This window comes from Neodiprion lecontei, chromosome 2 (assembly GCF_021901455.1).
Source record: "Neodiprion lecontei isolate iyNeoLeco1 chromosome 2, iyNeoLeco1.1, whole genome shotgun sequence".
NCBI classification, from domain to species: Eukaryota; Metazoa; Arthropoda; class Insecta; order Hymenoptera; family Diprionidae; genus Neodiprion; species Neodiprion lecontei.
In genome coordinates, this window is record NC_060261.1 from 11,232,505 (window position 1) to 11,246,054 (window position 13,550).

At 34.5% G+C, this 13,550-nt stretch overlaps 1 protein-coding gene and 1 long non-coding RNA gene across 3 annotated transcripts in view; one reads left to right on the top strand and one right to left on the bottom strand.

The window, feature by feature from the left end:
* LOC107225930 (protein phosphatase inhibitor 2) overlaps positions 1-13,550 on the top strand; it is a 30,516-nt gene that overhangs the window by 5,089 nt on the left and 11,877 nt on the right. The window contains exon 5 of one of the 2 annotated variants that reach the window (XM_046730739.1): positions 26-478. The exons of the other annotated variant lie outside the window; for it this stretch is intronic. Within the exon in view, the coding sequence (XP_046586695.1) occupies positions 26-44 (19 nt within the window). The 3' untranslated portion in view covers positions 45-478. Of the gene's footprint in view, positions 1-25; positions 479-13,550 lie in introns of those variants that run through there. 2 annotated transcript variants of the gene reach the window in all.
* LOC124292796 lies at positions 12,210-13,521 on the bottom strand. The gene is made up of 3 exons (XR_006902719.1): positions 12,907-13,521; positions 12,724-12,814; positions 12,210-12,298 (listed from the first exon to the last, which is right to left on the bottom strand). It is a non-coding gene; the product is annotated as an uncharacterized LOC124292796 (long non-coding RNA).

Here is a 13,550-nt window from a genome sequence, read left to right on the forward strand (position 1 = left end):
AAACATTTTTTTTTTTTTTGCGCAGGGATGCATTTTCAGGATGAATTCTCAACTATCTCAACATATTTTTGGAGGGACGTTCATGCTTTCTTTATTCTTGCTGTTATTTTCTCGAACAATTACTTGCAATAGTGATATTTCAGGCCAAATGAAATAACAGAAAGAATAACTAAAATACAATTTTAACTTCCCAATAAGCTAAATTTTTGAGGTTTCGTCTGCGAAAATCATTCTTCTGGATTTGGCAAGTCTTTTAAGTGAAATTTAACTCGTACGAAATGAACGAACAAATGAAGAATTTCAAAATCCATTCCTCCATTCACTCCGTTAACGAATGAAAAACGTGCGCAAACTGATTTGTCTCCGTGAAAGTGGTGATTTGTTTGTTTATCAAAAAATAGTGACAAAAAAAAAAAAAACAAACAACAATACATATTATACGTATACAGAGTGAATTCCTAACTACTGCATGGTCCATCGTCCGCTAAAATTTAAGGGGGCTTTCCAGTGTGACAGCCCGAAAAATCGCTGTTTTTCGCGATTTTTTTTTTTAAAGAAAAAATAATCTAATCGGTCTGGTTTTTTTTTTGTATATTAATTGGGTATTGAAGAATACAAAACAATTTTTTAAAGATCGATTTATTTATTAATTAGTATCTATAAAAATGATGAAACAATTGTTGCAGAAAATGCACTTGGATGTGGTGGCCACATTGGGGGTCACAATTTTGATCTGAGACAAAAAACACAAAAAGATTATTGATCGGTATATAATTGGCTTTCGTGCTATGGAAGCTTTTTTCTTTTTTTTTTTTTTTGCAAAAATGGCGCCGGTTTGAACAAAAAGTATCGATTTTAGCATTTTTTTTTGGCAGTTTTTTTTACAAAAAAATAGGAAGATGTCAAAAAAAAAAAAAAAGCTTCCATAGCACGATAAACAATGACGTTAAGAATATTGTGTAAAAAATTCAACTCGATAGCTTTAAAACTCTGCCCTCCAAGTTGGCCACCGTTTTGAAAAATGCTGTTTCGAGAAAAACGCGTTCAAAGTTTCAAGTGAGGAAATTTTAGGTAAATCGTTTACTTACGGTCAATCAGCGATGCCAGGTCCATACAATATCCCTTCTGCTTCTTCGAAAAGATCGTGCTCAATGGATTGTTCAATCCGACGAGCTGTCCTCGCCTCTTTGCTATCCAGGGACGCCCGGCGGTTTGCTTGGGTGATGCGCGCATTCTTGTATTTAGCGGCGAAATCTGCGGCGCTCGGCCCTATCGTGCATCCCATCGTCTCCAAAATTTTTAAAATTGGGTCGTAACCTTCATTGAAGGTGCACACAGCACACTGCGTAGCGATTTCTACTATCTGCTTGCCGCAGAATACGTGCTTTGGGGCTAGTTGCCACACACAGTGATTGATTGATTTTCAAGAATTTAGCACGCCGTCCGCTTTTTTTTTGAAAATTGAGTGCGCAAAAAAATAAGTCGCGCGACTAATTTACGGCTAATTAACGGCAAATTATGCAATAGTCCGAATTCACATTTTCGACAATTGGCGAGCCAAGTTCATGTACGTGCAGGTAGGAACGAGACAATAGAAATAACAGTCGCACGGGCAGACGGCCGACGCGGCAGCTGTAGCGCTCCCTTGCCTTCTTCCAAAAAATGCTGTACAGTAACCGAAATAATCTGAATTTCGGCATGAAAATTTCAGGGAATATTCGGAAGAGTGTATACTATTCGATAAAGCAAAAAAAAAAAAATCGATTTTTTGAAAATTTCACACTGGAAAGCTCCCTTAATGCGCACGCACTAAAATCCGAGAGCAACTGTTTGCCAGGGCGACCAACCGTTATAAATTTAGACGACAGTTCGCTGCGATGTATATGACCTCAAAAATTTTGCAGTTGTCGGTGGTAGTTGTGCTCAATTCAAAAAAATATCGAAATTTGTGAGGTTATAGATAATTGGTCGCCCTGGGAAACAGTTGCTCTCGGATTTTAGCGCGTACTTATCAAATTTTAGCAGACGACGAACGTTGCAGACGTTAGGAATTCACTCTGTATATTGGTATTACAGATATTACATATATTGGGATCCTTAATACGGGTGTGGTTAGATCAAAATGGCGTCGGACGTGGAAATCAGCTGATCGTTTTTGACAATTTCGTTCACACATTGAAGCGCAGAAAACGTTGCGCAAGATGTAAGATTTTTATTTTGTGACTTTGGGTCAATGTAAAGTAAACTATGGGATAACAAATGAATTTTATAATTCAACACGTAACTCATTCACTGCCCCCAGATGGCATTGTTTGAATTTAAGGGTCCCAATTGCAGGCAATTTCAATCACCTTAAGATATTTTCAAGTTGACTTACTCTAGATTTAAAGCTATTGAAAAATGACAACAGGGTTGTGAGCGTAGAAAAGCTTTTTAATTACCATCTTTGACGCGTTTTGTTTTTTTAATTCTATGCGAATTGTTTCCAAAAAACTTTGGGTTCTTGGTTTTTTTCCATTCCCTGAGTTTACTTCCCTTGAAATGAAAAAGCGTTTTCGTAGGCGTAACCCAAATGTTAAATTAGAATTCTATTACCTGGTGAAAAAAAATTCCTAGAAATCGTCTAAATTTGTCAAACATTTTTTAGGACAACTGAGAACCTGTCAGTGATTCATATTCCGATAAAAGTCGTAGAAATTTTTGATAATTTTTTAATATAATTGCCGTCGCCATTCGTGTCAAAAGAATATTATACTAATGATATCCTACCCCTAACTCCGTGATCTAAATATCGCGTTGGAATTTCGTTTGGCGAAAAATCTCTGCAATACGTAACCCATTGAATATTCACAATCTCTTGCAGAATGTAGAAGATTCTCAATTATGAATAAACACGTTTTAGAAATTATCCATCCTCAACGTGCCCTGTTCGAAATAATGACGTCTCATGTAACGATGGCGTTTGTGCAAAGCCAGCTAGCTCCTCTGTCACGAAATCGAAAAAGTGTAAACGAAAATGTGCAAGATGTCGTCGCACCGATCAACACTCTTGCTCGACGTGTGGCTGCCGGTATTAAATCATATTCTTTTCGCTAATTCACGCTATTTCATGCAGAAATATGTTTAACGTACGCCAATGTTGCGTTCAGGCGTTTTTTCCCACGGGGATAGAATTTTCTAACCTCAAAAAACTATTACTTACAAGGGCTGATGCGTCGTGATAAAAAATTTTGTTACCCTAAATTATTACAGTACATTAATTGTATTTCAATGTGAAATTGAACGAAATTTAAAATTCTTATAACTTCGTATATTTGTTTTTATAAAAGTTGATCAGAATTTCTCGATATGTTGCTTGAATTTTTCAGCAATTACGTAACTTTTGCTGATCACGTGACTATGATTTTTTTTGTTATTAAAAATCTCGTTACTCTTGTTGAAAATATATCAAATCAAGGCTTCGCTCGTTTGAATAGATCACATATCATTGGATCGTATTTAAATTTTACAGTTTTAGAATACTGAGGTGAAATTTAAAAAAAAACATTGCGATGAACGGTGTAAATAAATCCCACTAAACTCAAACTTTGCTCAATATTTGTCTGATATAAAGAAAAAGAGTATTTGATTAAACATTCTATCACGAGTAAAAACTACCTATCTCCGTGATTAGAAAATTTAGAAGTGGGAAAAACATTTTGAAGGAAAAAACAATCTTTTGAAATATGTACATAAAGATAGACGTATTTTATGTACGTATATAACATACCTGTCTGTATCATTCACTTTGATATTCAATTTGGGATTTTCCAGCAATTACATCAGCGCACGAACCGACCCTGAAAATAGGATTCTGATTTCATTTCGAGGTAGATTAGATTGACTAATTCGAATAAGGTACTGCAATAAACCATATGAACCACAATGAAATGGAATCGTGATGCCGATTCGATTAAGTCTGTATCAGTTTTAAAATACACAAGACGTTATTGTATTTTAGCTTCTGTAAACCCGTTTCCATGTATAATATTGATATTTTCTTTCTCTGTTATACTTTTTTTTTTTTTTTAAATAGTAATCAGTTTTGTATATATGCTTCAGACTTTTGTACGGTCCTTTATAAACACTTTTAAGTAGCCGCTATGTCCTAAAGTATAAATTGGAAAATTCATTAGTCTGCTTTATTTGGGTAAAGCTATCTATAATTCATGGTTAGCAAAGTTATTTGATTTTCACTTATTAAAAGTTAATTAATCTGTGTCTTCAACAGGCTTCATTTTGTTCAACACTGTTATCGATTAGCGAAAAAGCGCGGCCATCGCAAGAAAAGAAATTAAACTTTCGAACAAAAAAATGAAACTATCCGAAATAAGAACATTCGATAAAAATTGAAATACTTACCAGCAGTATAATTTAATGTAATTGTACGATCATTGTTTGAACAGATTTCTAATTTATACATCTTAATTCGGTCCCAATGTTTGAATCAAAAGATAGAATATAAAAAAAAGGATATTTAAAACTCCAACAATATTGTCTACTGCAATAAAGGTGAACTCGAATGAAGCAACATCTCTACTAAGCAATGAAAGTAATTTGAACAAAATGAAATAACCCAAAACGTAAAACATCGAAAATGATCAAACTTTGATGTCTTTTATTCGATTCTAATGTTTTCACGCTCATCTTATCCACTTTGGAGACATTCAGAGATGATGAAAATTTAATAACAAATAGTTGTTCAATGAAATAAGTACCGTTTCGTTTTTGATTACTATCATTATATGAATAATATTTCTGCAAATTTCTCGATCGGTTCTTTTTACATTCTTCTATCTTTTAATTCAGATGTTGGGGTTCATTTATCCTTATACATTGTAAATGACCGTCTAATGTACAAGTATTACATAATTTTGTCCCCCGGGTGTATCCGAAGTAAGAGTGGAACGAGTAGGGCAGCACCCAGAGGAGGCTGCTCGGCATGCGGTGCTCGTAGCGCCGCGTCACCTCGAACTTTTCGAAAGTAGAAGAGATTACGAAACTCGTTCGGCCAACTCGGGCAGCGTTGTATTCCCAGGCCGGAAACCATACACTCCTGCATCCCAGGCGAAATCCGTAATCCCATCCCCAAACGTCCAATTCAGTGAGTTTTGGCTAATTTTCTACATTGGGATCCAAAGTAACGAAAGACGCCAGCTGGCGGTAGAAAACGCGCGAAATTATCTGTGTCTTATTTAATTATAAAACTTGTTTTTAAAACCGTATTTCACTTTGTACCAACTCGATGGAGGAATATCAAACTATTACCGCTTGCCCAAAGCCTTCTGATCCTTTGTATTCGTGTTATTTGGTTGAAACCGAGGGTCAAACGATCAGCTGATCACCAAGTGCGACGCCATATTGCTCGGCCATTACCATTTTTGTATCCTAATTGTCGAGCTTCACTTCATCGAATGCAACGTTCGGATCCTTGAATAATTTACAAAAGTTACTAATTGCCATACTTTCATCTTCCATTGCATTATTCACTTATTCTCGATTAAACGCGAGTTTTTGATCAGGCCTCAAGAAAACTTAACTCGTGAAATAGCAGCTGTTGACTTTTTGACCGGATCAGGTAACTGCGACGATGTTACATGTATAATCAATTATACAAAGAGCCGCAAATATTTTCAATATCAAAAACGTGGACCACTATTCATATATTTCTGTACAATTAATTGATCAAAATCTGAAAAGAAATATCTCTGTAATTTTTTCTTTCATTTCTTGATCTTATGATATAATATGTATATATATATATGAATAATATGTGAATAATACAAGAAGAAAATCTTGATTACTTATAAAATTAGGAGGAATTTAACACTTATTATTCAATTAATAGATTATATTATATACATAGCATCGAAAATGAAATTAGTCATTATCTATTATTGTATAGTAAAGATATTAACTATCGTGACCGAATACAAAATAATGCGTCGTTGTTGGCGAAAATTTGAAATGTTGAAAATATTCTTTCAAATAAATGATATATAATATATGTATAGCATGTACGTGAATGTTTAGTCTGAAATATATACTATATTTATACCTGTAATAGAGGATAAATGCGATTACGTGTGTGGAGTAAAATTTACACAGATTTGGCAAAATTTTTGAAAGGTAACTAAACGGGAGTGAGGAAAATAATCGATCTTAATTTTAAAACGTGACTTCCAACGAGTGTTTTCCACATAAAAAAACGATAAATCCAATTTTCCCAATTCTATAAAGAGTTCAAAAATTAGTTGTGGTATGAATAAACGATTGAAAAAATAAGATAAAAAAAAAAAATAAAAAATCACTATCAATTGCTTTATGTGTTTACATAACGGTCTTACGCTTAGGTATAATACGTACATTGCACATTTGTAGGAATTGATCAGACTGTTTAATGAACACCAAAAATTGTCGGCTATTTACGTGTAGATAAAATTAGTGTATAATGAGTTTTGACCATCCTTGATTAACACAACAAGCAAAACCGTAATCTTATCATGTATATGTGTAATAAGTAATAGTAAGTGTTAAACAAATTTCATTCAAAATTACAGTCAATATAACGATTGATGCATCTATTGTAACAACTGATCGTTTTCGTACACATGTTGTCATTTAAAAGCGTCTAAGTGATATATGCATATAGTTTTAAACATTTGATATAAAACTACGTTGACTTGTATAACGACTCGAAAACTGAACTCGATCTCAAATAGTTCGTTCGAAATTTGTGCAATTGGGCACGTACTCTTTTATTATTAATTTTTTCCTCTGAATTTTAACTGCAAATTATGTCTGAAAGAATTACGATTTGCACCAAGTTTATTGATGAGTTTTTTTTTTTTTTTTCTCTCTCTCTCGAAACTGAGTAATAATGAATTTTACAAATTTAGTCTCAATGATTTTATTCACTCGTTGAATTTTCGTTCTGACTGAGGTCTGAATATAAAAGTTTCGCGGATCTTATCGTTGTACCGTAAACTTCGAAGCGTTAAATCCTGCACCCCGATCTATTATATCCTTACGATCGCGTTAAGAAGATGTAATACAAGTCGACGAGCCTTCCAGCATAATATAATATGATGATACAGAGTTTATCCGGCTTGTTGACGATTATAATATTTACTTTGCAGTCTAAACTGTTGCAGAGATATTTTAATTAACCCGAGTGGATATAATATCTATGACAAACAAGAACGATATAAACGATGTGTAAATACGATTAAACGATGGTATTGAGTAATTATTTATATAACATTAACATGATATTGAAACTGTAAAATCGTTCAATAAAATCATCCGAAATTATCGGAACAAGATCCTCGATATTTGACTATTTTTTTACCATATCGTCGAAAGTGTTGTAATTAATTTTTCTTCATATTACCCATTACAAAAGTAATTTGTAAGTAAATGTACAAGTGAATTGAAAATTTAATCGAAAAGTCGAAACATTGAAACCAATCAGTGGCTTCGTCTATCAATTTGAATGTACAAATATTTTATTCGAGGCTAACTAGGATAATTGTTGAAAAGAAGTTTGTTAAAAGAAATATGGAACATATATAATGATCTTCGAATTTTCTTCTGGAAATTTAATCGCTGATTTGATGCATGTTTTCCTTGATGAGGATTGTTAAGAACGGAAAAAAACGTATCACGGAATCACAAAAATTAAGATACATGTTAACTTGTTTCTTTTTTTTTTTTTTTAATTATGCACGAAGCTTCAAGCAATTTTCGAAACAACTTGACTCAACTATTTAATTGGAAATTATTAATTGCTTTTGTTAAGCAGAAAATAATTTGGTCAAATCGAGACAATGTATGTTGATTTCATTTTTTTTTTTTTTTTTTTTACAAATTTTAAATAATATAACACAGAATTCTGTGACTCGATCCAAAGTTTCCCTCGACGCACGATGAAAGCGAACAATTTCGTCGAATCCGCGAACCGTGGTAGAAAAATATTTTCTCAACGCAGAGTCCCTCAAGACAGAAATTGAACGTTTGTCCCAAAAGCTCGGGGGCAATTTCAAACATCGCAAAGAACGAAATGGAACTGTCCTTGTAGTGTTTCATTATTTTCTTTATGGCCAGAGAGGCGAGTTTCAACTTTAAGAGGCGGTGGTGCTAAAATGGGGAACCGAAGAAAATACTTTTAGGAATCGCAATTTATGGTAGATTTTGCAGTTACGTACTCGATGAGAAATTTTTCAAAACTTGGATAAAGAAAAACCAATTATTGCAGCGGTGTTATATCGGTTATTATTGCAATTATATGCACCATTTTCACTGTATTAATCCGTCATCTTTAAGGTCGGACAGTAATCGATATCGGTATTAGAATAATTGTGTCATTCGTTTAATTCCGTCAAATGCGAGCGATTGTTCCTTGAATCGATTTAGGTCAAAAATAAATGGTGAACATTTAATGCCATTTGTCGTTTTTTTATTTCAAGAATTTAATACACGCACAAAACGTGTTTTTAATCTGAACACAAATGAATGCGTCGCTGATCGATTTTTCTCACGGTGAAAATTTGTCGCTGAAAATTCTGGCATTGTACGTTATAGATAAGTTTGAATGAAAAGTTCCATTTCACAGATAATTTCGATATTATTAAAAAGTACGCGATTTCTACTAAAAATTTATTCAAAATATTAATCGTCTCTGTTTATTTCGCAGTTTTGTAATTCAATTCTTCCTGAATATATTTTTGCTTCGTGTTCTACTTTTCTGCATCATTCTCAAATTGAAAGTAAATTGGGTGAAAGAGATTGGGTATAAGAGGGTTGGAGAAAGGTTGGGATTCCTTCATCCACGTTGCAAGAACTCGGAATAAAAATCGGTGAAACAACTCGATTTTACAAATTTTGTTTCGCGTCTTCGTCGACGTTTATTCCTCAAATGCGATGAAAATCTTTCCTGAAATTTGCCCGAAAGGATTATAGGCAAGATGCTACGGATTGAGAATTTTCAAAGTGCAGTCAGAGAATTTCACGCTTCAATTTTAGAATATTCAAGAAACATTAGAAATCCTGAGAAGAAAAATTATTACATATTTGACACAAGTTATATGATGTAAATGGGACAGTGAAAATTGTTCTTTGTCCTAAAAGCTCTGAAATTGATCTCGACACAAATTCAATCCTGAAACAATATCTAAATTCTAACCCCAGACGGTATAAAAACAATTATTAATCATCAAATTTTATTTCTCATACCATAAATAAATGTGACGCGTTAAGAAATATCGGTAAATTGGATCGGACGCAAGATTTTTTATGCGGAATGTTGAGATAATGTGACTTTGAAGAGGGTCAGAACTTTGTAGCGGGAGGTTAAAGTTACCGGAGGTACGATAGGGGAATAAATGAAATGCACACTTTGAGCCTAAAGCTGTCAGTTCACCGTCCTATTCAACTTTGTTCTCCACGTTCTGGCAATAATTTGACACGCGTGCGTTACGCTCGGTGAATTCTAATCATGGTGAAGGGGAGGTTATGTTCGGCACACGTTTTCGGTGAAATTAATCACCCTGTAACGAAAGAGTGAAACAATTGAATAGGAGACGAATGAAATGCGCTTGCTGCACGTCTCGAATAATTCAAAGCCCCCGATTTGTCACTCGTTTTCATTTCAGAAAAACAATTTTAGCAAGCATTGAAATTGCTTTTATATTGGGGGTTCCGCAGAGACGTTACATGAAAACGACCGCGTTGCGGTTGGTCGAGTGCTTGCTCTACTAGTCAGTCAATGATTCTGATTGGCGCGCCGGCACATGCTGGCTTCTCAATACAAGTACCGACGACAATATTTCATCTCTTTTGCGCTAGCGAGTTCGTGAGTAGCTCTGCCTCTATCCTAGGGATTTTTTAACGCTACCAGATAATTTCGGAACGCATCTTACGTTCATGTCGATTCTGTTACCAGTATAAAATATAAATATGTCTGTATCCTGGTTACTAATGAATACAATTATGTAACCCAGTATAATGTTTATTCTATACCTTTGTAACTACATTTTCAATGCTTCCAATAATAACACCCCGTATAATATCTGAATATTTTTATTCTGAATTTCGGTTCAGTGGTCGAAATTTAATGTCTATTAATCGCTCTGGAATTGCACCGTAAAACTTTGCCAACTTTTACGAAACTCAGAATCTGACATAATTTCGTTAAATAACTTGTAAACTTTTATAATACTATCTTCAAATGTTGGTTTTAATTTTTTGTACGCAATCCCATAATTTGTCAAAACAAATAAGTGCAGTTTCTCGAAATTGTGTGAATTCGCAGTCATATTTAAGTTTGAGCCATTTCCAGTCGCGAATAATATTTTTACGTGTATAATATTTATCTGTTCCTGATTTCATATATTTTGTCTTTTTATACTGCGGGATTCCTGATTTCTGCGGCCACATCCGTTCTTAACGGTTAACACCCAATTTCTCGAGAATATACGAGCTGCGAATAATTCACGAATATGCAATGGCGGTTTGAAATCGTGCCAAAAGTACCTAATGTATATTCGTAAATCAAAATTGCGATGATCTTTTGAGAAAATAAAGGTGAACCAGATTCGTGGCAGAAAAATGCTTAACGTTGTTAGCGAATTAATATTATCTAGATAGAATTTCCATGATTTCAAAGTGAGTGTGAATAAAAAAATCGGTATATAAGCTTTTGTATACAAATTAAAAAAATTTTTTTTGTTCATTTCATTTCTAGACAAAGCATCGTGGTTGAAGAATATATTGATTTGACAAATACTAGGGCTGTGCAATTAATCTACTACTCATAGACCTTGTTTTACCATTTTCAAATTAATCAGCCCTGTCGATAACCGTTTTTTCGATTAACCGATCGATCAATTAATTTGTCAACCTTAATATTAATACGACAATCTTGTAATGGATCTAACATAAAGTTTTGAGTTTTCGTCCCGTTTCCAGTTTCATCTGGCCAACCGCCTTAAAAATCCCACGAGCTTGTTACCACGATGAAACTTGTTCGAGGGTTTATCCCTTTTGTAAATTTCATCCGGGAAGCGAGCACTCGTAAATTCAATCTTGAAACACGTTTTCAACGCTCTTGCGGAAGACTAAGTCAAACAGCAACGGGGAGTAAGAAGCTTATAGGCTAATATTTGACGAATATTTGTAATTCCCAAAGGCATGTTTTACCTCGACGTATTTAAACTAAAGTGATATTTGAGCCACGTTGTTGTTAAGGGGGAAAATAAAATGCCGCATGGTAATGTAAGCTGTCCAGTTCTATCATCTTTCACTATTTGCATTGTCCATTTCGGAAAAGTGGACGGGTTTGTTTATTCTCTTGCGACGTATAAAAATACCTCCGAAATATTTATGCCCAAACTTTCGGAAGAGGCTGGGAAAACAGATTCTTTTTGCAAATCCTTGCGCATTTGTTTGTCCTGTTATTCAAGGAATTCATCAGAGTTAAATAATTTATCACATTTTGGTTAAAATCTCAAAAAATTTTTTCGAAATCATCTCACAAAATCTTTAAGCTGTTGCACATTTTTTAGTGATTCTTTTTTATTTTTAGACACTCTTTCTGTTTTCTTTTCTTTCAGAATTCCTGTTCTATTCTCTGCACAAATATAAGACTCGTTCAGCGCAAAATTTTTGAATCGCTCTTGGGTTATATTTTAATTCTTCCGTCTATTTTGTTTTTATATTATTCTGATTAATTATTCAATGAAAAAATCATACGAATGATCGGTAATTTGGAATGTTTATATGCCTATACTTGAAAAATTGTAGACTTTTGTAGAAACGTATGAGATAAAAAAGAAAGCGATAAACAAACAAAACAATTCCGAGAAGTGCAAAAAAATGGTTCGTAAGTGTTTTAAAAAAAATTTTAAAGAGGCTGTCAAAATTGGCAGAAACGGATTTGGGAAAAAATCTTTGAATTTGGATACTACGAAATAAAAACACAAAATTCACTTGAAATTTGCCTGAAGTATTCAAATCCACAGTATGAGGGAAAACCTTTCATGGAAAATTACCTGTACATGTCCTTTGGCATGCCCTTTGAGAATATATCAAACGTTGTGCTCGAAAATGGGATCAGGATTAATCGTCGAGTCGAGGTGAAATTCTGCCACCTTCACTTCTGTGGGTTATTTTCACGGATAATCTGAAAATTTCATTGGAGTTACATACCATTCGTGCCAGTGCTTTCCAGTCGGTTGGTTCTTTCCATGGTGTTTGTTGACTGCAAAAACGTGATGCACAAAATATATAATCATTTGATGAAAATTGTTTTACAGTCAGTGGAAAAAAATCTCGGATTCTGATCAAATGTATTTTTGTCAAAGACTCGATGGTATTAACTAGATGGCAGAATTTGAGTCTTGAACTTGAACCGGATTATCACATATTATTTTAAGCTCCGCCATCTTGAAACTTGGTGGGTCATTGGATCCGCCACTCTAACCTCAAATATTATTTCAAATTAACTATTCATAATCAAACTACAAGTCTTCTTTTCCATACAACATTTCATTTGGCGTCACAGCTGGACTTTCATACTTTACAATATTTTTGACAATGCGAGCCACGTCAGGAAATAGATGGTAAAAAAATCAGTACGAGGTGGTGAAAAAAAAAAAAAAAAAAAAAAAAAATTGAATCCCTTACCATCATTTCGGACTTGTAATCAGACCTTAATCGGGATGGAAATTGGATCGTTATCGAGTGGCTCTGCGGTAAGTCGATTAGGCGTCTATTTCTGGAATTGCGAATGAGAAAAATCCATGGACCAGGTATCTGCGATTGTTTGTCGAGTATTATCACCCCGCCATTTCCGCTCGAGAATTGTACCTGTAATGATGGAGTGAGAGATCAATGCCCGTGGAGCTTTGACCGAAGGTGGCATTCCTCGATTATTAAACTCCTGGTCTTTGTCTCTGATGCCCGAGGAGGAAGTTGAGTTTATCCTTGAGATGCGAAGGATCACGAGTGACATTCCCAAAATACCTGGCGGTCGAGTGTCGAGGCTTAGGCACATGGCACCAGGTGTTATTCCAGGGCTGTTTCTAACAGCGAAGAGCTCAGCTATATGAGCTGAGAGGAAAGGTGTAGAGTGAAGTTCTGAAGGTCCCCGAATTGTTGAAATTCTCAGTTGACATTATACACAAAGCGACATGGGATTTCGTTTGGGTTATAATTATATCAAGTGCGTGCGTTACTTTGTGCCTCTGATTTCTGCTCCACGTGTCATATCCTAGACTGACGATAATACGAGTCTATAATAAAAGACCCTGCAAAACCACTGGCACTTTGACGCGGTTCGTGGAGATATTAATTGCGGTTGAATTACACAAAATTGCTCCTATCTCATGTAGCGGTAATTTTGATTCAGGAATTTCATTGAAACTGAATTGTGATCCGGATCCATGTTTTTAATCTTTTTTGGTATAACCTGTTTCATCGTAAGAAACTTAATGAAATTATTAACGATGTAT